The following is a 24,053-nucleotide window of genomic DNA, read 5'->3' on the forward strand; positions in this document are numbered from 1 at the left end:
GAAATCTATTAAGATGTATAAGGTATCATAAAATATGAAAAGTTATGAAGCGGGCTCGTGACCGGCATGCGCATGCGCAGGTGTTACACTGATCCATTGTGCTACAGTTTGTGAACTCCCATGGAATTATAAAACCCAATAAGACATACTTTCATTCCTGACATGCTTGCTGTCCTAAATAGAATTGATATCCTTAAAGCCATGAATTAAATATGACATCCTGTAGGTACTAACTTTTAGGTAGTTTTTTGTATGTGAAAATATGTTTTTTATACATTTGTGATTTGAACCGTTAAAATACAGATATTACTCATTCCTGAGAAAAACAAAATGTATAATGACAATACATTTGTAAGTTTCCTTCAGAATGTTGACGAATGTTTTGTTTACATTTTTCAATATATATAATATTATTAAGGATTTATTATAATAATTAATAATTACAGCGACCATCGTGGAGGTTCAGACGATGGCGTTGTCGTCTAGTACCGCTGGAACGTCTCTCATGGGGGATGGTGCTTGTGCTGCGGTTGACGAGGACATCGCTGATCAGAGTGAAGCACTCCTGATATCGCGGGGCCTGGAGCTGGCCTCGCCTCCAGCTGTCCACCACGTGCTGGATGGACTTCCCTTACTACGGTGAGTGACGTCACGTAAGCTAACGTCCACAGTTTCAGGTAATACATTATATTAATTTTGTTATCGACTTGGTATCAATCATTCGCTTTGCAAGACACATTGTTTCGATACTGACGGTGATTTATATAATATATTAATTAGTTGTATTGATATATTAATGTTCGGGTATAATGTTGAAGTCTTTATTCCAGCTAGCTATGCACTTGTATATAGTTTGATTTTGTTAGTAAAGTTGTTTATAACGTCGCTCTCATAGAGGATTGCACTTTGACGTTATCCTTTGTATAAGGATCAGGTAATATTGTATTATGATTAACAAAATCAACGCTCTCCAAACGTCAAGAAGTGGAGATAAGGGGAAGATCAAGGCTTGTTTTGATATAAAGAAACGTATGATCATTGAATACGAACAAGTAAGTATAATACAAGACGATTATAATTTTATTATAATTTTACCGAGTGTAAAGACATTAGTTTAAATTATTTTTTTTTTAACTCGATACATAACGCCGTATAATAAATAAAATTTTATATTTTGATGTAATTTCTTTGTCTATGATAAAAAAAGTGTTAGGTAAGACATTGTTTATGGTGTAATGTGATAATATAAATATGTAATTATGTTATGTTATGTTTGTGTCTATGATTCAAAGTCTTCGGAACGTTCGCTGCGCAAGGTCAAAATGTTAACGGTCGTCGCAACTCAGCTTAGGATTATAATATATATATATATATATGTAAATAAATAATTTTAAATGAGGAATGAAGGAATTGAAAAATTTGCTTATATTATTTCGCATTATAATACACTCAGTTATAAAAATTTAACAACGTCTAACGAAACAAATGTTACATTTCTTGTATGTGCAGGAACTTTTTAATTATAACATACAAACGAACACTGTATATAATAATACTGGTTTTTTCATTGAATATTTTATTGTTATCATAATTTTATTTTGAGGTAGAATTATTATTTTTTTGTTGAACAATGCACAACCGAAGCGTCAAACACTTTTATGCTGTCACTGGCGGCTGTGATTGTGTAGACAACAGTAACAAGAATCTATCTATTGATTTGAAATTATAAGTCCGTAGTTAAAAGCTCTGCTCTCTCTACAACTATATGAAATTCGGTCTCCCTATATGTTTTACCGTCTGGCATAACTATTTGGATTTTCTTCTTCTTTTCGTTTTCTTTCTTAACAATAAAAAATATCACAACGGCGGCCGCCAATAGAACGATAATAACACCTACGATAACAAAAATCCAAAATGTCTGTTTGAATTTCCCACATCGGCTATCAACGTACGTAGGTATGGACACGAAATGTTCTTCCAAGTCGTACCAGCAGTTTATGATTCCTCCGTGCTCGCTTAAAACGCTTTGCCAGCCCTCGGCGAGGTCGCAGTCACACGTCGATTTGAGATTCAGTCCATCGATGCGCAGCGATAATGTCGTTCGGTTGTACATCAGCGATATGGGTGTTATATTAGTGACAGTATTATTGTCTATCAAAAGCTCTTGATGTCCAGTCACCGAGAACACTTCTGGACTCGCCGCGAAACCATAGAACGCACCTTTCCTTATCGTACTTACTGTGTTATTTCTGAAGGTGATTGGTCCTCTCGACGTCACACGAAAACAATCCCCTTCTAAAATGTCTATGTTATTGTTTTCAATCAAAACTCTCTTTGGTAAACTGACAAGAAATGTTAAACTAGATAAACATACAACCGTAACTCCGTCTATGCGTAAGAGATCAGTCACTTCCACATCAGATAGAAATCTGCTGGGAAGTACTTTAGCGGAACCGCCGCGTATTAGAAAATTGGATGTTGTGAACTTCTTGAACGCTTGTATTTCAACGTTATCGAATACATTGTTCGTGAGTTCTATGTTCGATACACCGGTTAAGCTAGAGAAGGCGAACGGCTTTAGGTTATTTATATAACTGTCACTGATAATGATACTATTAATACGTCCTTGTACGCCATGGGATGATATTTCGCTGACCGTACTGTTAGATATCATGATTCTCAGTCCGGGATTCATCTCGTTGTCCCTCGGTGACCAGGCCAAGGCTCGTTCGTTGATGACCACGTTGTTCACATTAGCAATCTGTATGGTTCTCAGCTGTATGAGGTTCCGTACAGTTTCCGATAAGAACGTGACGCGGTCGCAACCGTTAACAATCACGGCAGTCACCATGGTCGGTATTCGATAAGCTCCGTCCGATCTCAGTGTTAGTTCCTGTGTATATCACTGATATTAGTAATGCTAAAAAAATGTGACATCAGAAATTTAGTTGCTGGAGTACCTGGTAGTCGCCAGTGCAGTGGCATATCAGTCTAGTGAAGGAATCGCATCTGCAAGCGTCTTCTTCGCAGGCTGTTGGTATGGAACGCTGGGCACTCGCCAAGCCGAGCACCACCAGCACGCACTTCCACGTCGCCCACATCATTTTAAACATCTTACGTCACCATAGCTCTAAGTTTGATGGTCTGCAAATTATATCACGTCTACAATAATAATGAAATAATATAGCTCGGAATAAAATCTATCTATGTATGTTTACCTACCTGTAATTGTTGATAAGATTTTTGTTATCAAAAAAAACAATGTTTCAATGGAATTTAAATTTTTATTCTTTCCAAATAGATTGCTAGATGTAAGATTAATTGATTGAACGAAAACCTGACTGATTTGAACGGATACTTTCTGTAATGTGATATGGGTTATTTCGCTTTAGTCCTATCTATGTATGTGACTCAGATAGCGATATCAGGCGGCTTATCAGATATACTAGGTGCTTCACGAATGATATCGAGACAACGCCTGTGTAATTTTAGCAACACTTACAGCACTGATAGCGCTTTGACAAAGCCGCTGTGTGGACCAATATATATATTGAATTATTTTGACCTAGATTTGCGTTTAACTAAGAATGTCTTAAACACAGTATTATTAACATAACTATATATATATATATATATTTATATGTGTATGTCTCAGTATGTAACTAAACATTAAATTCCTCACATTTCTCAACCGCGCCCTACAAGATTAAACAGGAGAATGCATTAAAATTAATAAAAGAAGTTTATCATTGAGGCGTCTTCGGACTTTGCTTGTTCCGATTGCTGCTATTTTAGATCTAAATACAGACATTTTGAATAGTTATTTTATTCCGATGTGTCTTACGTTTGTAATAATTAATTGATTGCTGTTTTATACGATAGCAAAGCCTGTTGTGGTGAGAGTGAAAGTATTATTTATAAGGATATTGTACTTAATGTAGGAGGATTTTTTAAATAAGCGTATTTATATTGTGTGAATTTAATATTCACAGTTTTCGAGCGCATCAATTTCGCATCAACTCATGTGAATAATTTTATTAATTTACCTTAATTATAAAAAAAATTCTAGGAGGTGTTTATACGAACTGGAGTCGATAACATATTATATAGCAGTCTGTTATTATTAGAAGCGAAAATGTTATCAGATAATGATATTTCCTGGTAGAGCAAAGAGAAATATGAGACTGCGATTCTTTAATGTAGGCAATGCGGTGTGGCGTATGCTTTCTTAGAAATTATTATTATCACTACAATATGAACGTATATAGATGTATAAAAAATCTTGAATTTTTTTTAAATTTAAATTTTAACCTTATCAGATATTTTATATAAAACTAACTATAGGTACTAACTAGTCTTGTTCTGGATATTATCAATTTTAGATTGTGCTTTGAATTGTACATTAAGTAATTTAATGACATCTTAAATTGTATATTAATAATAGTGATAGTTATTCGTGTACAAGTCGCCGCTGTTGGTAGGTTCTGGAGAATTTTGTCACGTAACAAAAGCGATTGTTTATCTCCATTATATGATCAATTAGCTATCAATTTGTATTGAATATATTTTTTTATTATGTACATCATCATACAGTACTCCGCAGTTCACCTGAATCGTGTGATTCAATAGTGCGCATGAACTTAATACGGAACATATAACCGAGAGCACGTACAGGAACAGGTAGAGCTTCAAGTACTGCACTACAAATAAACACTCCCATTCCACCATTGTTTAATGTTTATTCCGTGGCCCATGAGGCTGAGAATTGATTTGTGTTAGCCGGTTTCCTTTAGTACCAAACACTGAACTCGATGTGGTTTTTAAAAACAACAATAAAATATATGTATATACATATACATCCAACCGAAGAAAACGTAAACGTTATTCACATAGTCGATGTCCTTAATCTTCGATGTTTTTCTCTTCAAGAGTACTCCCGTGTAATAATATGTTAATATTTTTTTTGTTATACATAAATTAAATAAAAATAATACATATGTCTGTACCAGTCTATAACGTATACAAATTATCATACTAATCTAGAAATATTCACGTATAAAATATTATAATGACTCAAAAAAAAAAAAACAAAAATGCCTATTAAATCGGACATAAGAAACATTAAATTCTTTAAAATCTCGCATTAAACCGGTTTTAAGATTTAACCGTTGTTAATATAACGATGAGTAACGAAATCTCGGTAACGATAAACTATTGAGTCACGAAGAAAGTTTTTGAAGTTCCCTTTATAAAAATAAATGTTTTATTGCTATTAAGGATTACGTCAGAGCAATTGAAGTCTTTGGTGGTACTAATGGGTACTTCGATATTCTCGTTAATGTTTAGAAACTGAAGATCTGCGGTGGTGTTTATATTGAAATGTATCCGAGGGTGTTTGGAATTAGCGATTTGACCCTTTGTTGCTTTTAAGGTTGATATTTCATTCGTTTGGGAACAAACGACGAACGAGGTAATTGAATTATCACGTAACTGCTTGTATCCTGTAGTTAATATAGCAGTGTCTGTGCCCTATTGAGCTTATTTGATGCCTTCAGTTATTTGGATATCTGGATTGATTAACACATTATTATTATTCCGTTGCAAAACAATTTATTTAATACTGCGACTTTTGAATTATTTCCTTTATTTATTATAAGACTTAATGAGATGAATATGACACAGTTTATATACAGGCCTAACTGACTTTACTTATATATTACTATGTTAAATAGTATCGTACAGAATGTGTCGAAGGTTAGGTTTGTAATGTCTTATTGGAATCTTTGACATGAAGGAAGTTTTTAGGGAGGCTCTAGATTTGTATACACTGGGGCCCTTCGTGGAACATTTGTACCTGTTGATTGCTATCTGCAAGCCTAAGTGGCTCAACTCAACGCCTCAGTCTCGATTCTAGCTGTCAAGACTCAGTCTTTATTTATCAATTCTTGTATCGGTATCGAAAGGTCAGAACTGGATCAATTAATTTCACACTAACTATATAATAACGAATGTGTTAACAATTTATATTAATCATTAAAGCTTTTGTTAAAAATTTAATCTACTTCTGGTTGTATGAGCGTTGCTTGTGAGATTGTATCTATATATTAATTTGACAAGTTGTGACGTCATTTCTATTTTTACCTGTATTAGTAATTATTGATTCTTCGCAACAGTAATGTATTGTAAGCGATAAATTATACCTTTGCGTATATATATTTTTTCGGCTGACAGTTTCTGCTAAAGTTACGTCAACAAATAAATTTGATATCGATAATTAATTTATGTTTACATATATGGAAAGTAACGCTGAGTTTACAATGCAATATACATTTATACTTAGTACAACTAATAAGCGATGTATGTAAATGCATTTTAAAGATATTATAATGATTCAATTTCAAAAGCTATGATTTGTGTCAGATATGTTAAAAGTGGCATAATGTAATAATTTGTGTGGCATGTGTTTTGTTTCAATTCCTGATTGCCTGCCAAGTTGCATCGTCATAATAACTGTGCCATGGAAATAAATAAACAGAAAATACTATATATTGGTTGTAATATACGATACTAACCTCGTAGGTAACATTGATAAAGTTTTTAACAAATCCTCGTTTTCTATGAAAGGTTTTCAATCCGACGGTCCATAGAATGTGCAAAAATGGAACATCATAAGTAACAGTAACCGCTCGTTAATAATAACATTAAATGCGATAAGCGTTTAAAAAAACGACGCGTTGTACGAACGCATGCGCATGTCCGGTGAGCTCGCACGCGACTGACTCCGAACTAGTAGAGGTGCTCGCAAACGCTAAGCGCGGATCTCGGCAACGCGACCTTCGCTTTACAATAACCCGCTAAATAGTAAACGCTAATGTCATGTTCACGTAATAAATATACATATATATATGAAGAAAAATTTGATGATAAAGTTCGTATTTATTGATATTTAGAATATTTATACAATCTATAACGTAAACATGACTTCATGCTGAACTATTCCGATTGGTACTTTATTAGATAAACAAATTAAAAGATAATCTCGAGAGTTGTAATTAAATTATATTAATTAATTCAAAGAAGAGAAAACGATATGGACATTTGTTTTTTCAAATAATACTAATGCTTTATAAACCGACATATTAAAACACAAATATCATGTTCAAAATAAAAACGGAGTTATCTGCTATGCATACGCAAGGACAGTTATAAAATAAATATATTTTATCTTAAATTGATTGATATAAAATATTTTGATTTAAACTTTTGTAAATCAATAAAGCCAGGTAATTTAATTAATTAGTTATATAATATTGTCACTGGGCATTGGTCTATCCATAAATTTTTTCTACATCATTTTGTGACTTTTTTTCTCTTAAATTGAAATAATTGGTTATAGTTTTGTTGATTATAAAATTGAATCCACTCAATATACATTACAGCTTTCATCTCGAAACAGTTTAAATTTAAAGTGCGTAAGTATAAAGTCATAAAAAAATTATAGTACAATAGTTTTTTTTAAATTATTGTTGGGACCAGAACGCAATACTCAAGTAAAAGTACTTTTATTGCAGGAAACACGCCAAAAAAAATATAAAATCGTTTCGAATAAACACGAATTTTCAGTTGCCATCGTAAAAAAATTTCATGTTTTTGATCAAAATGGAAGTAAAGGTGGAAAAATATTTGGTTCATATTGAGTTCATGTCATTACTTACGATAACAATTGGATCGGGACTTGGTTACTTTCTATTCCCTTCCTCAAAATAACACAAATTGCACTTGCATTCCAATGCAAATAAATATGACGCTATTCACATAATACATTTTTTTTTTAATTTTACATTTAAATTGTTTTGTATATAAGGAGACCTCTGTGTACATTGTTTTTATATGTTTCCATATTATTTTGAGTGAACGTATGTTGGCAGCCCTGTGACGTTTTCAAATTTACGGCCTCACCACCGGATGTTGTATTTTTGTATCGTCGCGACTCGCGTCGGTGAACAACTTCTTATTCGAATTCCTCGCTATGGACATTACCATTTTAGAAGGAATAGTTTTCTATTTTGCGTTTAATTATTATCGTATAATTTTACAGTTAGACATTAAAATGTAATTTAATAAAACAATAAGCTGTCTGCTTCACATCCAACATTTATTTTATACGTAACATTAATGGAATAACACATACATATATTAAACCGGTATCGGTTATTTGCCTACAACATAAAACGCATTTCAATCTAATTATTAAATAAAATGCATGAGACCAAATATTTTTAAATATTCGAAGCTAGTATTACAACCTCTTCTAATAATATATATTTAAATATCAAATACGAAGCTTCATTTAATTTGTTACATTTGCTTAAGATTACATTTACATCAATAAATTTTATTAAATATTATCTATTAGATTTAAATAGTGTGATGGATGAAAAGCTCCCGAACATAGAAATTTGTAAGTATTATTCGAAATGTATGGAAAATATGTAGTTCTATTAGTTAGTTCGATATAACATTTTTTTGTCGGGTAGTATCAAATTTTATCATCTTAATCAAATGCAGATTACAGAAAACAATATATACATACATATCTGAATACGATTTTTTTATAATTGGACAAAACTTTCTTATATAATTTACTAACCTTTGGGATCATAATGCATTAACATATTAAAATATATATACTTCAGTATAACGAAATTAACATAATGGCTTCATCATCCTATCTGGGTAACATTAATTTGGTATTAAAAGTTTTAGATAAGGTTACCATTAACTGTGGTATTACAAGATTAACATTTATATTATATGTTTTGATTATGTTATAGAAACGTGTAATACATGATACAGAAAAAGCATTAGATGTCCTATTTAGGCTAATTTATGGCTTCACTTAAAAAATATTTACATAATAAAAGTACAACAGTGTCTGGCAGGACACAATAAATCAGCAAAAAACTTTAAAAATATAAACAAACTAAATAAATATCACAGCAAAAGAACTTTAAGCCAACGTCGCGAATGTACATGTTTTACAAAACGATTATCAACTTTCTGTCGCCTGACGAACTCGAGTGCAGGTCGCCAATCGTGTTCAGCTCTTTTTTTTACTAGCGATAGGACTTCAGGGACATGTTGATAAAGATTCATCCGTGTCGGAAGGACGTGCCTTCGCCAGGGTCAATCACAGCTGGTTTCTCTGGTAGAGGCCTATTTGACATTTTACCAGATTTATTCGACGTCGTTGAATTGGTAGATTTAATTGTTGATGTAAAATTTGGACTACCGATCGAGTTGTTAAACGCTTTCGACGTGGGACTACTACTCGGATGCTTTTTTTCACGGACTGCTCTTAGATATGGTCCCCGAGGAATGGCTTGCTCGGCAACTACATCGGGCATGTCGCCAAAACGACTTTTCTTTTCTTTTTCACAATTTGCTATTTCCGCATAAAGGTGGACAGCAAAATCTTTTGGTTCAAAATATTCATGCGCAAGTGCCGTTTGTCTATTGTAGGGTGACAGGGGCATCAATTTGTCCAAGGATGGAGTGCGTGTACCAATACTTATCATTTGCTTTTTATTTTTCCCAATGCGTGGTGTTGTATTTTGGAATGGCAATTCGTAAATATTCTCTTCAGCATTTAGTAGTGACGTTGTATTGTTATTACAGCTCTCTTCAACTTTTATAAGTTCATATAAATGTTCTATCATTTCACGGGCTTCAACGTAATTTTCAGGATCTTCAAGTTTCTCCCGTAGATTTTCCAATAATTCTTTTGTTAGCTCTTCGGGTAACGTTTGTGTAGTTTTATTTTCTGTCGGTAATACATCGTCGTTATAAGAGTTGGGGATAATAGTCTCTTGAGTTGTATCTTGGACTCGCATTTCATTGAGACGATGTCTCTCTGAATATTCATTGACAGATAATTGTGAAATGGATCTAGCATTATCGATGCCGTGATTTAATCCACATGTGCATAAACGATCGCAAAGAGCACCACAAGATGAATTAGATGATATGAGGAAATTTTTAATACTAACACAATGACCGCGTCGTCTCATCCATCTAATAAAACTTATGAACATCACAATAATAATACATCCTATGGCAGTGACAATTACAATCCCGATAACTTTTTTATTTCTCTCACTTAAACCTTCCTCCTCCTCTTTTTTGTGCGGAAATCTTGGATTTTTTATTTCTGTTGCAGTTTCGTTGCCCTTATAAGGTACACACTGTATATGAGTTAAATTCTGATCACAAACTTTATCAGAAAATTGTTTGAGCAACATATTTTGTTCCGGCACTTTAAAGCATCGAGCAAAAATTTCGTTTACAGTGCAATAACTTTCGTTTTCAAAAAAATCTTTTGAACTGGCTCCTAAACCTTCTGCCAGTAAAGATGTCATATTACAGTAACAAGGATGTCCAAAATAATTGTTTTTATAAATCACATTTGCCGCGTACTTTGAATATGCTTGACCAATGAATCCAAGGCTTCCAGGATTAATTTTCTCTATTTCATTTTCTACAAAGATTAATTCGTGGACTGATCCTCCCGGAGCCACAATAGCGTTTGGAGCCAATTCATCAAACGAGTTCCTTTCCATTTGTAACTTATTCCAAGAAGATAGTTCGAATCCCCTATCTTTAAATACTTTGAACGTACTATCCACGATTATGACTGCAACTACAGTAGCGTTTATCGCGCCTGTTTGTATATTTTCGAATCTGTAAATTAGAAATAAAATAAAAAAATCAAAATGATAATTAACAAATAAAGAGAAAAATAAATAAATTAAATTAATACAAATTAAACATCCATAATACAATCAACAACCAAAACTAAAAAGCAAAATATGGAACTCAGAGTAAATATAACCCAAAACATAACCGACCTGGATTTTGAAATATTTAAATTAGCTACAGCAGACTGCAGTGCCTTCGAGGCAAAAACATGTACTTGGCAACCATAAAGATGTAAATTATTAATGAGGGACTTCGGTGCAAATGTTTCGCCTTCGATCAGGTGGAAAGAGCAATTGATTGCCATCACGATGTTGTAAGTGTTAGCAACAAAGGCTCCCGTGTGTAAAGTGTGTACGGAGACCCGTTCCATCTTGATTAATGCAGCAGATGAGCCGAATGTTTTTTCAGGAAATTTCGGAATAACTACATTCCTCATTTCGATCTGAAAAATAAAAGAAAACCTCTTTATGCCTTCTAGCAATGTATATGACAGCGTACATTTGGTCGCATAGCTGCTTTGCTGTAACACTTCGCATAGCATTCTGGTATACTAAACGTAACAAGACTAACCATCATCCCTGGTCCGTGTTCACCTACGTTAGCTGCTGTTGGATCCAACATAAACGCCTCTGGCGCCAATTGCAACAAACGAACTCCGAATATTTTAAGAGATAACAGCCACGAAAATGTTCTTCCATCTAGAGAAACGTAATCACAGTCTTCGAAGCTCACGGAAAGAGGGCCTGCAAAATACAGAATAAACAATATTTTTATATATAAAATAAAAAAAAATAAAAATGTTACATGTTCTTTGTAAACACAAATACTATTCCACCAAATTTTAAACTGTTTCAATTGTAGTACGTTTCTTTGAACACTTCACACATGTATGTGTATAGAATAACGGCTCTATTGTCTACGACATATTCACGCTTTTGTATTACATTTGGTTCCTCTCATGAGTCATTATCCTGTAAAACACGAATGCCGAGTCGGGGAAGAATATATTTTTAGATAGCGATCCGTATTCAAATGTCCGCTACAAGTGCTCGGTGTTTGCTTAGATTTCTTTTATATTTATCTTTATTTTTCAACAACATTCGATAGTTTTCTATTCATTCTCAATTCTGATGAAGAAATTTAATGTGACAATCACGTAATGATCATAAAGATAAAACAAATACTATAGTGTTTTTTGTTTATATAACGGTTCATTAACATAATTGCACGAAACAGTCGGTTAATGTTGTTCTGGTGGCTTTCGTCGCCGTCCGTCGTATTACAGAGAAAAGTTTAACTAAATAAGGTGATTCAAGTGTTCTACAAATGTCTCGAAAGCTCCGTAAACAGTTTTTACATACTTATTAAAATAATATCTCGAAATTCTATTTGTCGTGCCCTCTCATTCTTCGATATATTGCCGTTTAATCGAAATATTACAAGCAAGTTAGATCCCTTGCAATTAAATCGACAACCTCGTTGATGGTTCAAGTTTAGTCACCAAGGGTTGTAGTTATTTGCGTTACACTGTATCGTAAATTGGAGCACTGACACCGTAAAATATAATAAATGAAGTCAAACTCGTTCACATATCTGTTTTAAGATAGTATATTTATTATACGTAAAAAAAAATTGCCTTAAACATTTTTAGAAGAATATAATTTTATAAAGCCGATGAGATTTTATTAATTGAATTGTCAAATTCGTGTATTATAGTGATACATTTAAACCATCTAATATCCGGAAGAGTGGTTTTAATTTATTGTTTTTTTTTTGTTTGAGTGATATATATTTGTTCGTATGTGCGTCACTGCACAGCTTCGATCCACATGTGATGGCGGTGTAAGGGTTCCATGCATCAGTATGTTATAATAATACCGAATAAGCATTTTATGTAACCGAGTGTAATTTTTATTCATAAAATTTGTTTACATCCGTACAAAGCAAGGAATGCTAGTGAAGTTAAATTTAACGAAATATATTGTACCTTAAAATACTTATATTCACGAATTAATTAGTGAGTAATGTAAATGTTATAAAGAATGAATCCTAGAAGAGCCATATTAAATTATTTGAATATTGACGGTGGAAATTGTGAACAGATTGTAGTTTCTAAGGCGTTACGACCAGCGGTATAATGGTATATGTAGCTATATATAGTTGGTGATCATAATCAGGGTGGTCTCTTTATCAAATTGACACCAAAGACGAAGATATCCGTTACAAAAATGATTAACGGACAATCATTTTAAATTTCTTCACCGTGTTGACATTGTTTAAGAACTAATCCATTACTTCTTTCGTTTATAATTTTTATATAATACTTATAAGTTAATATAATAAGGAATATATTGATATTGATTAACACAGAAGTTGTCAATAAAGTTTCCACCTAATTTTACAAAGCAAATACTGGTTTTAAGTCGAAGCCTAATTTAATATATTATTTATGCTGATTTTAAACTAGAATTTTGGTTTTAATAAATTTTAAATAATCACTGGACTTAAAGACAAATCAAATATGTCGGTAGGGTCTGAATTATTCAAGAACTCCGTATGGGATTTCTAACTCCAACTATTACGACAGACGGCTCGGCTAGTTTCATCTTTATCGTTTAAAGAATGCTTATAAATAAAGTTGAAAGATGTCAATCGTAAATACATATTCACTAGTATTTTTCACTTCTATTATTTTATTTTATGTTTAGTTACAATTGTTGTATTTATTTCCTCTATTTCAATGTCAAAGTGAATGTAAAATATTTTATTTGTGTTAGACACAGTATGTTGTTAAAATTGAAAGACGGCGAGCCGATAATCGAGCCCATCCGGTTGCGAGGCGATTGGCTTCTCTCAAAACCGGTTCGTATAAAAGATTACCGGCTTTTTGAAATTCATTGCTGATTTATATCCATAGCGACAACTCCAGATGAAATAGAGCACGCAATGATCACGGTGTCGTAACTAACGGTCGAATAATTTGTTAAAGGTCAAGAAGTTATTATTATGTACCTATCTGATTTAAAATGTCTCGAATGTTGATATATATTTAAGTACTACACAACATTCATACAAAAGTACTTATCGTAATGCCATTGATTGTTTAGTATTTTTCGCTATCGCCTAAGCCCAAAGGAATAATTTTATACATGAATGGATACCGATTTCCTAAACAATGGTATCGCAGGCAAGTCACGCAAAAGAGTATATGTAGGAAGTTATTGTAGACGCGAGTACCTTCCGACGATCCTTTTTTTTATTCACATACGTTGACTGAAACTTAAAATAATACTTATAGTTAAAGAAGCTTTACGATCTAATTGATAAATTCTTCGCTTCAGCGTGCAGATTCATTCAGATGTAAATAATAAGGATGCTGAGTATAATTTCGCTTGGCGGCAATATTTCAATCTTATATATATATTTTCCTATTGCATAATAAATAAAAATGGTTTTCAGATGCTAGTAATGACACTTTAGGCTTATGTTAATTACTTTAAATCCCATGCAATAGTAGAATAGATGGGGTGATCAGAAATGTGCTTTCAGCATACATAGATATCTCAATTTAAAGGATCATTAAAATTTTAAAATATATTAAATTTAATTTAATATTGGGAGTAAATATCACATAATGGACTAATCAATCTGATGGCTGTAGAATAAGAATTTAATAATTTTTTCATTGTAAAATAAACCAAATAACACCTTAATACTTTTCCATAGGAACTATTATGGAATTAGCTATTCTGGTCTAAGTTTATAATTTTTCGTTTTTTACTCACAATCAGATTTTGTAATATGTCTGTAATTTTATCGACATATTTATATATCATTCATGTAATATCCGATATTTTTATGAATACTTTTAAAATATTTATTTTTTTGCAAATGTGTGAGATATATAATACCGTTAAGTAATGAACATGTTTGTTTACAAAATTTACGGCTGAATAGAAAGCAGAATGTATTCTGATCACCTGTCTTTATGTATTGTTAATGTACAAATTGTTACCTTTGATGCCGATGAAGGATTTCTTCTCGATGCGTACCGAAACGCAACTTTCTATTTTCAGGAAGAGACTAACGATATTAAGGTCGACAGCGGCAAAGCTCTTCATTAGTATGGAATGAATTTTCGATAGATGAATGTATCTGGCGTCTTTGAGTCTTGATAGTGCGTTCGCTCCTATTGTCAAAGCATTGGCTCCGGTTACAGTCAAACTGTCCGTGTTGTCGGGAAGGTCGCCATCCAGTATTACCAGTTTCTATGAAAATAATATTACTCATAAAAAATATATTTAATTATCATTTACCACTAACTAATGGAATGTATAAGATCGTTTGATTAAAGCTGTCTGAATTTTCTAGAAATAGTTATCAATAGTAAGTAGTTTCAAAGAAACGTATTTATTTTTAAGATTTATATTTAAATTTTATGTTTAACTCTCGTTAAATGGCCTATAACGGTATTATAATTATAATAAATGGAAGAAATTAATTATCAGTTTATTAATCAGAACATCCTGACACTGTCGTAGTAATTTATAAATCCAGATCAGATTTCCTTTGACTCCGTTGTTTTGGGTGTCTTTGTGTTTTTTATATTATAATAGCTTTGGTCAAAAACTACAGCCACTACGTTATATTTAATGTTAGCATTTAATAGTACTCTACGATTGCTTAATGTAACAATAATCGTAGCAGACGCATTGTCATTATTCACCAAGATGACTTATATAATGACTAAACTGTCTGATATTCAGTTATGTTATCGTAACAATATTTGAGAAACGATGACTAATTAATGTTTTTGTTATTATGACTCCGTGAGACTTATACAAATCGATTGTGTACAAGGAATATGTTTGCTTTGTGCTCGTTTGACAACTAAATTGTGAACTAAGCAATAATAATAAGATTGACAAAGGATGGTTGTATTTAAAACTCTCAGGTGAATTTAATTAATAATTTATGTTTATATCTAACGAAAACAAATTTTTAAGTTTTTATGAAAAATAATAATGCTAGTATTAATTTGGGCATTATTTGAATCAGGTGCGAGGAACTTTCTGCTCTAATAGTATGTTTAGTGATGAAGTAATTTTTGCTTAGACGTACATGTGTAAGGGGAGATCCAACGGATACGGGTAGCTGATTGAATTAAGTAGGAACGGGTAGATGTTTAGGAACGTAAGGGAACACCTACGTACTGACGACGCTCTGATCAAACTCTGCTTTGTATAATACTTTTCTTTTAAAAAGCGTGCCTCCACTATTGTCTTCCATTGTTTTTAGCGGCGGAGTCGAAATATCCGGTAAATTTATTGATGTTGATGCGGTCACTAACTAACAACAATTCCTCGGTTTGGGCTAAATGTTATCAGTTCTGTTCGTCATTCACGATAGCTATTGGCTTCTTAAACGGACCCGATAGCTGTTATCGGACTCTTACCATTCACGACCATTTCCAAAGATAACATTGTCGCACTCACTCAATACTATGCCAACGATTCTACTAATATAAATGCCAATGCATTGTATGTAAGGGTGCATGACATAATGTTCCTAACTTTTATGGCTGTCGGAAAAGAAGATGAAATTATAACTGTGTTACACTAGACAAAAGCTGTTCAAAGTAACGTATGATATCAAATATTAAAAGCTTCAGTTCATGCTTCTATAAAAAGAAAAATGTGTTCCACTATCGAGCGGCTATCGATAACCAACTGAAGGTGCCTGTCGAAAAAAATTCTGCGCGAAATCATATTTCATCATAGAATGGTGTATATATTTATACCACTCTATCTTGTTTTAAAATTTTCTTGTAGGTCTTATATTTTTTGGAATATTTAATTTTTCTTTCATTAAATTGTAAATTGGCTGAATGATTAAAACCGTAATACTTCTTGCGGTAGTTTTGAACTCTTTAATTAACTGTGCTTTGGAGTATTTGCCTTGAAAGATTTTTCTTAAAATATCTTCCCCATAATCAATGTTTTGTTATGTCCCCTTGTCGTAAACATGCACAGGAAATCGACAATAATTGCCAGGATATATCACGTTTAAGTAATTAGACATTTATAGCTTTATTAGCTAGACATTACAATATAATAATAGACAACCTAAATAGAAGCTTGTAGAAAAACATTTGTGCGTATAAAGCTATGAATTCATACGAACTACGTTATTTTCTTTTAAAAATAAATATGCAAAATGCGTATTTTATTTTTCTGTTATACCTAAATATGTTAACAAACCAGGTGTTTTGACCATGGATGGATACGAATTTAAGAAACAGAACTCTAACAATGTAGAGATGCTTGTATATAATTTCTGTTTCCTATACATTGTACAAATGAAAGGTTAAAGATTTTTTTTTTATATAAAAGTTTGGTCCTTAAAAAATATTTGTTCTATGCGGAACCTGAAAAGCGATATAAGGGTCTCGTTTACTTTGAGTGCGACCACAAAAGGGGAAGAAGACTTAAATTCTTCCAAGCCATAACTATTTCGTGAAAACATAAATCCTACAAACAAGCTGTATCTCGTCTTAGAATGCAACCTTTTGAATATTTTCCTTTACGGAAACACTTAGGTATCATTGAAAACGACAAAGACATGTTTTAAATCCACCATTTTATGTTGTGAAACTTACAGAAGTATTCCTTTTGCACGTTAACATTACACATATATAATAACTTACGTGTGTACATTTCATTTTAAGGTCCCCAAGTTTCATTTTCTGATTCAGAATCGAGTTTCGCAATGATTTTTTATAGTTAACCTTTTAAGGAGCTTCACTTATTGGAATTCACATACAGTTTTTTTTTGCATATTACTCGTTTTTAAGACAAACCGATGTGATATAAAGTTGGTTTTTAACGACACGCATATAATTAATTCTTTGTATCACCTAACAGCATTTAGTTAAATCAATGTTGCTAGGAACTTTTTACTAGATATTTTCTTTTTTATAGATTAGATATGTATTATCATTAACGGCCTTATTATATAAATTTGTCGTACATAAGACTAGTTACATATAAGACCTTGATCTCATAAGACGCAAGTAGTGCCTTTCAAGAAAGCTTACTGAACAAACGAAGTTTTAAAAAATCTGACATATTTCAATCAGAACAATACACGGGCTTGTTCACAACTAACATCCATCAGACGTGATACCTGATACAGGCTTTTAAATAAAAACCTTACCTTTGTATAGATATAGTATTTTTAAAATGAAATATTGAAAATGAAATATTGAAAGGTTTTACGTTTAGCTGCGGAGAAATATATACGCTATGGTGTGTTATGATATTATGTTACTTATATATCATATATATATATATATATATATATATATATATATATATATGGGATTAAAACTGTTGAACATATTGCGTTTGTGATGAGTTTTTTTAATATGAATTTATGCCCGTGATTTTCTTTTATTGACCCAATACGAGGCTCGGAGGACACGTTTTTTTTTATTAAGTCATACTTATTTTTCAATAGATAATTAAGCGACTCAACCGGTTTACGAGCTGCCGCCGCTGTACACTCGCGGCTGTATGCACGTACTATAAAGATCACGGAGTTGAGGTTTAAATATTTCTACAAAAATATTTTAACCATCGGCCATCTGGTTCTGACGTCACAACTAAACTCTCGACTCACTAGATATAACTCACAAATATAATGTATTAGAGAGTATGAAAGAGAAAGGAAATACTCGCAATTCAGTGACCATCATGTGTGTCCAGTTTATCCCATCGATGCGAAAGATTCTGTATGTGTCTTTATGTTACTCATACTATCAATGATCCACACAATCAATTATATGTACCTACTAATAACACAAAAAATTGGCCTAATAATTAGTAACAATTAGGACACGCCAACGGTGGCACCTCATATTTTTTTATATCCTTGTCATTTGTACACCTAATATTGTGTTCTGTTAATCAAGTATTCACAATGACTTACACACAATGAGTATGAGTCATTAAACGAGAGAGAGTCTCAATACGTAATAATTCTCTTTCACGTGTACTTTTTTTCTGTTTTTTACAATAATGTTAAACTTTCGTTATTTCAACTTTCGTAGATGTCAGGCTTCATAACTGGTTGAATAGATATTAATAATTATTTGATTAACATGATTGTTAATAATTTTCGTCGTTCGTTATATAATATTTCAATTTTATAGTTACACGATCGAATATAGATAAAGTTTTACATTTTACTACGCGTGGATTAAGGTATGGTGTTGGACGGCCGCCGCGGCAGGAAGCGATCTCTCGTTAGTTTTTTTTTTTTTGTTTATTTTGCTCCCCGACCGAGTCTATGGTTGAGTTCAGCCGTGGCTTCAGCGATGACGTGTGATAACATTATATCATATTGAAAAATTAAACAATAAAGTATGTATTTGCAGTGTGTTTTAAAATATATATGATTTTGCTGTTTTGCATGATTCGCAGTCTATACATTTTCCAGGGCCAAGGAGATATATCGCGAGTTAAGTAAGTCTCAGCGGAGGTATTGTTGTCGGTAGTCATGAACACTGTCCTATTCAACAGACCATACGGATATGAAAAGTTCTCTCAATATATTTATGCATATTTTAGTTTCACTGATATTAATGCTTAGATGAAATTTTAAGATTTATCTCTATATTATTTTATATAATTTTATTGCTTTTATATAAAATTGATCTATATATAAATGATATATAATGTAACAATTACAAAATGTATTCAACTGTTTGTGTTTTGTAATGTATTCAATTTTAATCTTTTATTTTTTAAAGGAAGTAGCAGTTTTGTTTAGAACACTTGTTAACATTTTTCGAACTGTAGGTCAACTTATTACAGCAATCTCTACAAGTAATTTTATTTGCATTGTGTGTTTGCGACATCAAAATAACCGATTTATACTATGCATGTGGATATATAGGCGGTAATTTTAGAGAGATAATAATTTTTCAAAATTTTTGTATGTCAATCTGTTAGTTTGTTCCAGCTAATACCTGAAACGGCTTGACCGATTTCAGCAGGACTTTAACTGTCAGAATGGCGTGGAAATATGGACTATGGAGTTATTAATCGACTTACATTTGAGAAAATTTCGATTTTATTTCTTTTATTAATATTTATATAAATAAAAAATTAACAATAGTCAGCAGACTAAGTCGCAGCAACACCACAGGCACAATTTCTAATATAATTTTAAAATTCTGTTCCATTACTAAGAGTTATATTAATACTCTTGAAAATATTTTATCTTGTAATATAACGTTAGGACAAAAGCTATTTACTCATATTTCGGAGAATAGAGAGTAGAATATTTCAAATTATTGGAAATTTTCGATATCACTTTTTCCATCGGTTTCCTTGAAAATTTAAATTAAAGTATGAAACATGAAAAGCTTGCTTTTTTATAGTTGGAATATAAAAAAAATTCTTTTACATTTTTCCCCTACATTGTCACTTTGATCAATTTTATAACGTAATTCCTATGAGTAATTGGATTTTAAATATAAAAATGAGAGATGCGTTTGTGAAAATATTACAAAGTAATATTATGAAATTTCTTGCCGTTGCTATTAAAGAAGGTATGTCGTTTTAATTTCTATTAAGCTATTCGAACATAGTTTTTGGAATTAAAAAATAAATTAATTAAAATTTATTAATATAAATAAATCGAACTATTAATTAAATAAAATTTATTAATTAACAATTTATAAACAATTTATCGAAATACAAAATTCGATAAATTTTTGACGAACTCATGTTTCATTTTCGTAATTCATCGCGAGTTTACAAAAATTATTAACAGAAAATTGAAACTCAAAAGAAATAATCTGAATGATGAATGTTGAAACTGGATGAGTTTTAATACTCATGGTATAGAAAAGACTGTTAAAACAAAATAAAAAAACTTTTTCATTTTAAATTTTTATATAAAAAATCAATACGGTTTATTCATTTTGATATTGGTTTTCAGAGGATTAGTAACAGACAATAAAATGCTTTTGAATTTGTATATATATATATATATATATATGCATATAGCGTGTGTGTGTGTGTGTGTGTGAACTTATGTAGTAAATAGTGATGCTTGTTATGAAAGAATGTTTATAATTTTACCGTATTCTATTATCATACGGATTTAAGATTTTTTTTTAATCTCTTTAAACAACGCAGATAATAAGTTTCTGAGATAAGTTTAATATAAAATTCATTCCTTCTTTAGCTTTGTAAGATTTCTTGCTGCGTTTTAGTACTTATCCTATTACCCTTAGTGAACTTTGTATGTACTTCCTATAAATGTGCCTTGTTTGTTTACGAATGTATTACAATAGTCTGCTATTAATAAATTATATTATCGCTTCGGCATTGTCATATGGTAAAGTGAACACGTCGTTTTCCGCCGTGCAACTAATGGCTGATAGACAACTGTATCACCATAATTACGAGCGATATGAAGCGGCTCTGGTCAAGAGGCGGAAACGGTCGTTGACATATTTTAGATTTTTAACAGAGCAGCCATATATCTTTTTTTTTTAAATGTTGGCAGAATACAGTGAAATTTAAAATAGATTGATTGCTTGCGTGCGCCGAAGCCATATTCTCCATTAAGCGTAAAATTACAATAATTTTTTTCCTATTTGCTTACGAATCAAATGCAATGCATATTTTGATTGGAAGTGTAAATTTTTGTATGACAAATAAAAAAAATTTTGCAAATGCGCCCGCACCGCAAATATCTGGACAGTCTATTTACAGAAGCCCAAACGTAAACGAGTCATGTCGTCCCATTCTAACGTAATGTGCGAGCAAGATAACATTAGGTTTGTCGAATAAATGTATTTGGGGCAAATAGTTTGGCCATGCCTTATGCCGGTGAATGTTATAACTAGAGCCCATGGATTGCTAACGATATGTTGTCAGGTAATTATTATAAATATGAAGCTAATTTGATCCTCCCAAAAATATGTTGTTTCAACATTAACAAGCGTACTCCCTCGTCGTCGCCTGTTTTTCGTTATTATTGTTTCCTTAGCGTTTAAACACGTAATGAGATAATTAACACGTGATAAAGCTTATTGTAATTTGTAATTTTGTTCCTTGTTCTATTATCTTGGAACTATTTGTTTGTACAATAAATTTATCATTTTTCTTAATGTTTCTTAAATAACATTTTTAATAACATAGTCTTAATAAATTTTAAAGCAACATAATAAATTGTTCGTCCACAATAACATCTAATTAGTTGGACTTATATGAAATTCCTTTTATGAAATTTCTTAGAATTAGTAGGTGTAGCCTTAGTTGGTCTTTAATAAGAATTAAATCTGAAGACAGCTGTGCACCGTGTCGATGTGTGTGTCTCGTTTTGTGTGATGTATCTGTGTGTGTATGCGTTGTCACTTGTTGCTCCGGAGTCGGTGTCGGGTTCGTGAACTGTCGCTCTTACAGTAGGAAATTACGGCCTGTTTGTACGATCCTTCTCTGATCTCACTCATAATAAAGGACGGTCTACCAACAGCAGGTAGTCATGTTATCTGATGTTTTTTTTGTACGTGCATCGTCCCTCTCCCCTAGTACATATTAATGATATGCTTACGAGACTTGTATTTTAATTACTTTGTCCGGAGCTTATCCTATTTCAACTATAATACCTTATGAGATGACACGAGAGAGAAACTAATTGGCCGATAGTTATTAATTTCTCTAGACATCGGAAGGTCCGCGTTTTGAAAGTTGAAAGTTGTTAAAATCGAACAGTGCACATATTGTAAACAATCTTGATGTTTTATCACCGATATATAATAACGGCCACAATGTGGATGTTGCATCTACAGTTTGTATAGATTGGTGCTATCCTTGTCTCAATGCCTATGTGTCATATCTTTATTCTATTTCTAAATCAGACGTTTTATTTTAATGGCTGTGTAAAATAACTTCCGTTGGATACTGATCACCGACTGCTATCGTAACGAATGATATACTATACATTATAAAAACTGATCACAACACGGTGTCGGAAACTAATAATTAAATTACTTCCATTTATGTAAAAGTAAAGCTGTTAATACAGTTCAAAATGAAAATTTTCATCGTGTTACTTAAGTGTGATAAGTGCGTACCACATGCTGCGTTTACTTTGTTTGGATTCGAACTGGTTACCTGGGTGTTGGGAACGGTGCAGTTAATCGTGGTCCATGAGGGATGTTTTGCTGGCTCACATTTGCAATAAGCCAAATTGCAGACGCCGCTCTCGTCGGCATACGCGGACACGGCCATCAACAGTACGAACAACAGCGCGGAGATAGACGACATTCTGCCGCGCTGCAGCGCGACCACCGCGCTCACTGAGGGTCATGCACGGACTGCGACTTGCGAGAGCGCCCGGACTACACACGCGGTGGCGCTACTGAATACACCCGCTCCATAGTCATGCACCTCTATTAATACTCGTCTCAATTATATCGATATCGATGATTCGCTTTTCATTAGTAACATTCGCCTGATTTTTTGATAATCACCATCCACACGATTTATTCATTATTACACTCTAATAAATTTTAAAGCAATTACGTCAATTATCATTCATCTTGTTTTTGACGCTACATTTAATTTTAGACCAGATCCTTGGCTGAAATTAAAAGCATGCTATACACAGACGGTTTGATTAGCTGGTATATCTCAAGTATTTTAATTAAATAAATATTGTTTTATAACATTATTTTTTATTTGGATAAATTTATAATTTAAAATCATAGTTTTTAATATCAATTATCGAATCAAGTCCAGTAGCTAAATATCGATAACTGAATGCATCGTTCGGAAGGACTGCACTAGCTCATCTTCGGCTTTGTCTGACTCTTCACAAGTTCATACGATCAAATATCTGAACTAGTGACGGTGGCTACGAAAGCGGCCCAAACTTAATTAGACGTTTTATATCTAGCTCCTACTAAATTAATTGTATCCGTTTTACTACAATTATTTTGTGCCGTAGATAAAGAAAATTTTAACAAACAATACGTAAGCTATTTCATTTACAACTAAATAATATTCTGATAAAAAGACAGTGAATGAAAATTTTTAATCTTGTACATGTATTATATATTTTTTTAAATTTCCGAACTGTTGTTTATGATAAATACATGTGCTTAAAATTAATTTCACGAGTTGCGGAATATAAAAATGTATTTATACATATTCACTCCCGCGGGTGGTGTCGCTGATGGTTCGCTATCGCTCTACGTATATAAATGTCATTAA

General features: G+C 32.3%; 3 protein-coding genes across 11 annotated transcripts in view; 1 reads left to right on the top strand and 2 right to left on the bottom strand.

Annotated features, from left to right (window-relative positions):
* LOC116777937 (E3 ubiquitin-protein ligase MYCBP2) overlaps positions 1-24,053 on the top strand; it is a 72,492-nt gene that overhangs the window by 17,689 nt on the left and 30,750 nt on the right. For all 7 annotated transcript variants that reach the window (XM_061526108.1, XM_061526113.1, XM_061526110.1 and 4 more), the window contains exon 34: positions 447-639. In XM_061526108.1, coding sequence (XP_061382092.1) covers positions 447-639 — 193 coding nt within the window. The remainder of the gene's footprint in view (positions 1-446; positions 640-24,053) is intronic.
* LOC116777940 (uncharacterized) lies at positions 1,403-6,791 on the bottom strand. Of its 3 annotated transcripts, none has more exons than XM_032671755.2 (3): positions 6,573-6,791; positions 2,961-3,144; positions 1,403-2,893 (listed from the first exon to the last, which is right to left on the bottom strand). In XM_032671755.2, exons 2-3 carry the CDS (start codon positions 3,111-3,113, stop codon positions 1,724-1,726), a joined length of 1,323 nt encoding a protein of 440 aa, XP_032527646.2. In that variant the 5' UTR covers positions 3,114-3,144; positions 6,573-6,791; the 3' UTR covers positions 1,403-1,723. The 3 variants fall into 3 exon arrangements, with proteins under 3 accessions (XP_032527646.2, XP_061382099.1, XP_032527647.2); XM_061526115.1 differs by having other exon boundaries at positions 2,961-3,162; XM_032671756.2 differs by lacking the exon at positions 6,573-6,791 and adding an exon at positions 3,223-3,521.
* Positions 8,137-23,186, bottom strand: LOC116777939 (uncharacterized). The gene is made up of 5 exons (XM_032671754.2): positions 22,953-23,186; positions 14,774-15,026; positions 11,329-11,501; positions 10,908-11,200; positions 8,137-10,740 (listed from the first exon to the last, which is right to left on the bottom strand). The coding sequence occupies exons 1-5, from the start codon at positions 23,103-23,105 to the stop codon at positions 9,153-9,155; spliced, it is 2,460 nt and encodes an 819-aa protein (XP_032527645.2). The 5' UTR covers positions 23,106-23,186; the 3' UTR covers positions 8,137-9,152.

This window comes from Danaus plexippus, chromosome Z (assembly GCF_018135715.1).
Source record: "Danaus plexippus chromosome Z, MEX_DaPlex, whole genome shotgun sequence".
Classification (NCBI taxonomy): domain Eukaryota; kingdom Metazoa; phylum Arthropoda; class Insecta; order Lepidoptera; family Nymphalidae; genus Danaus; species Danaus plexippus.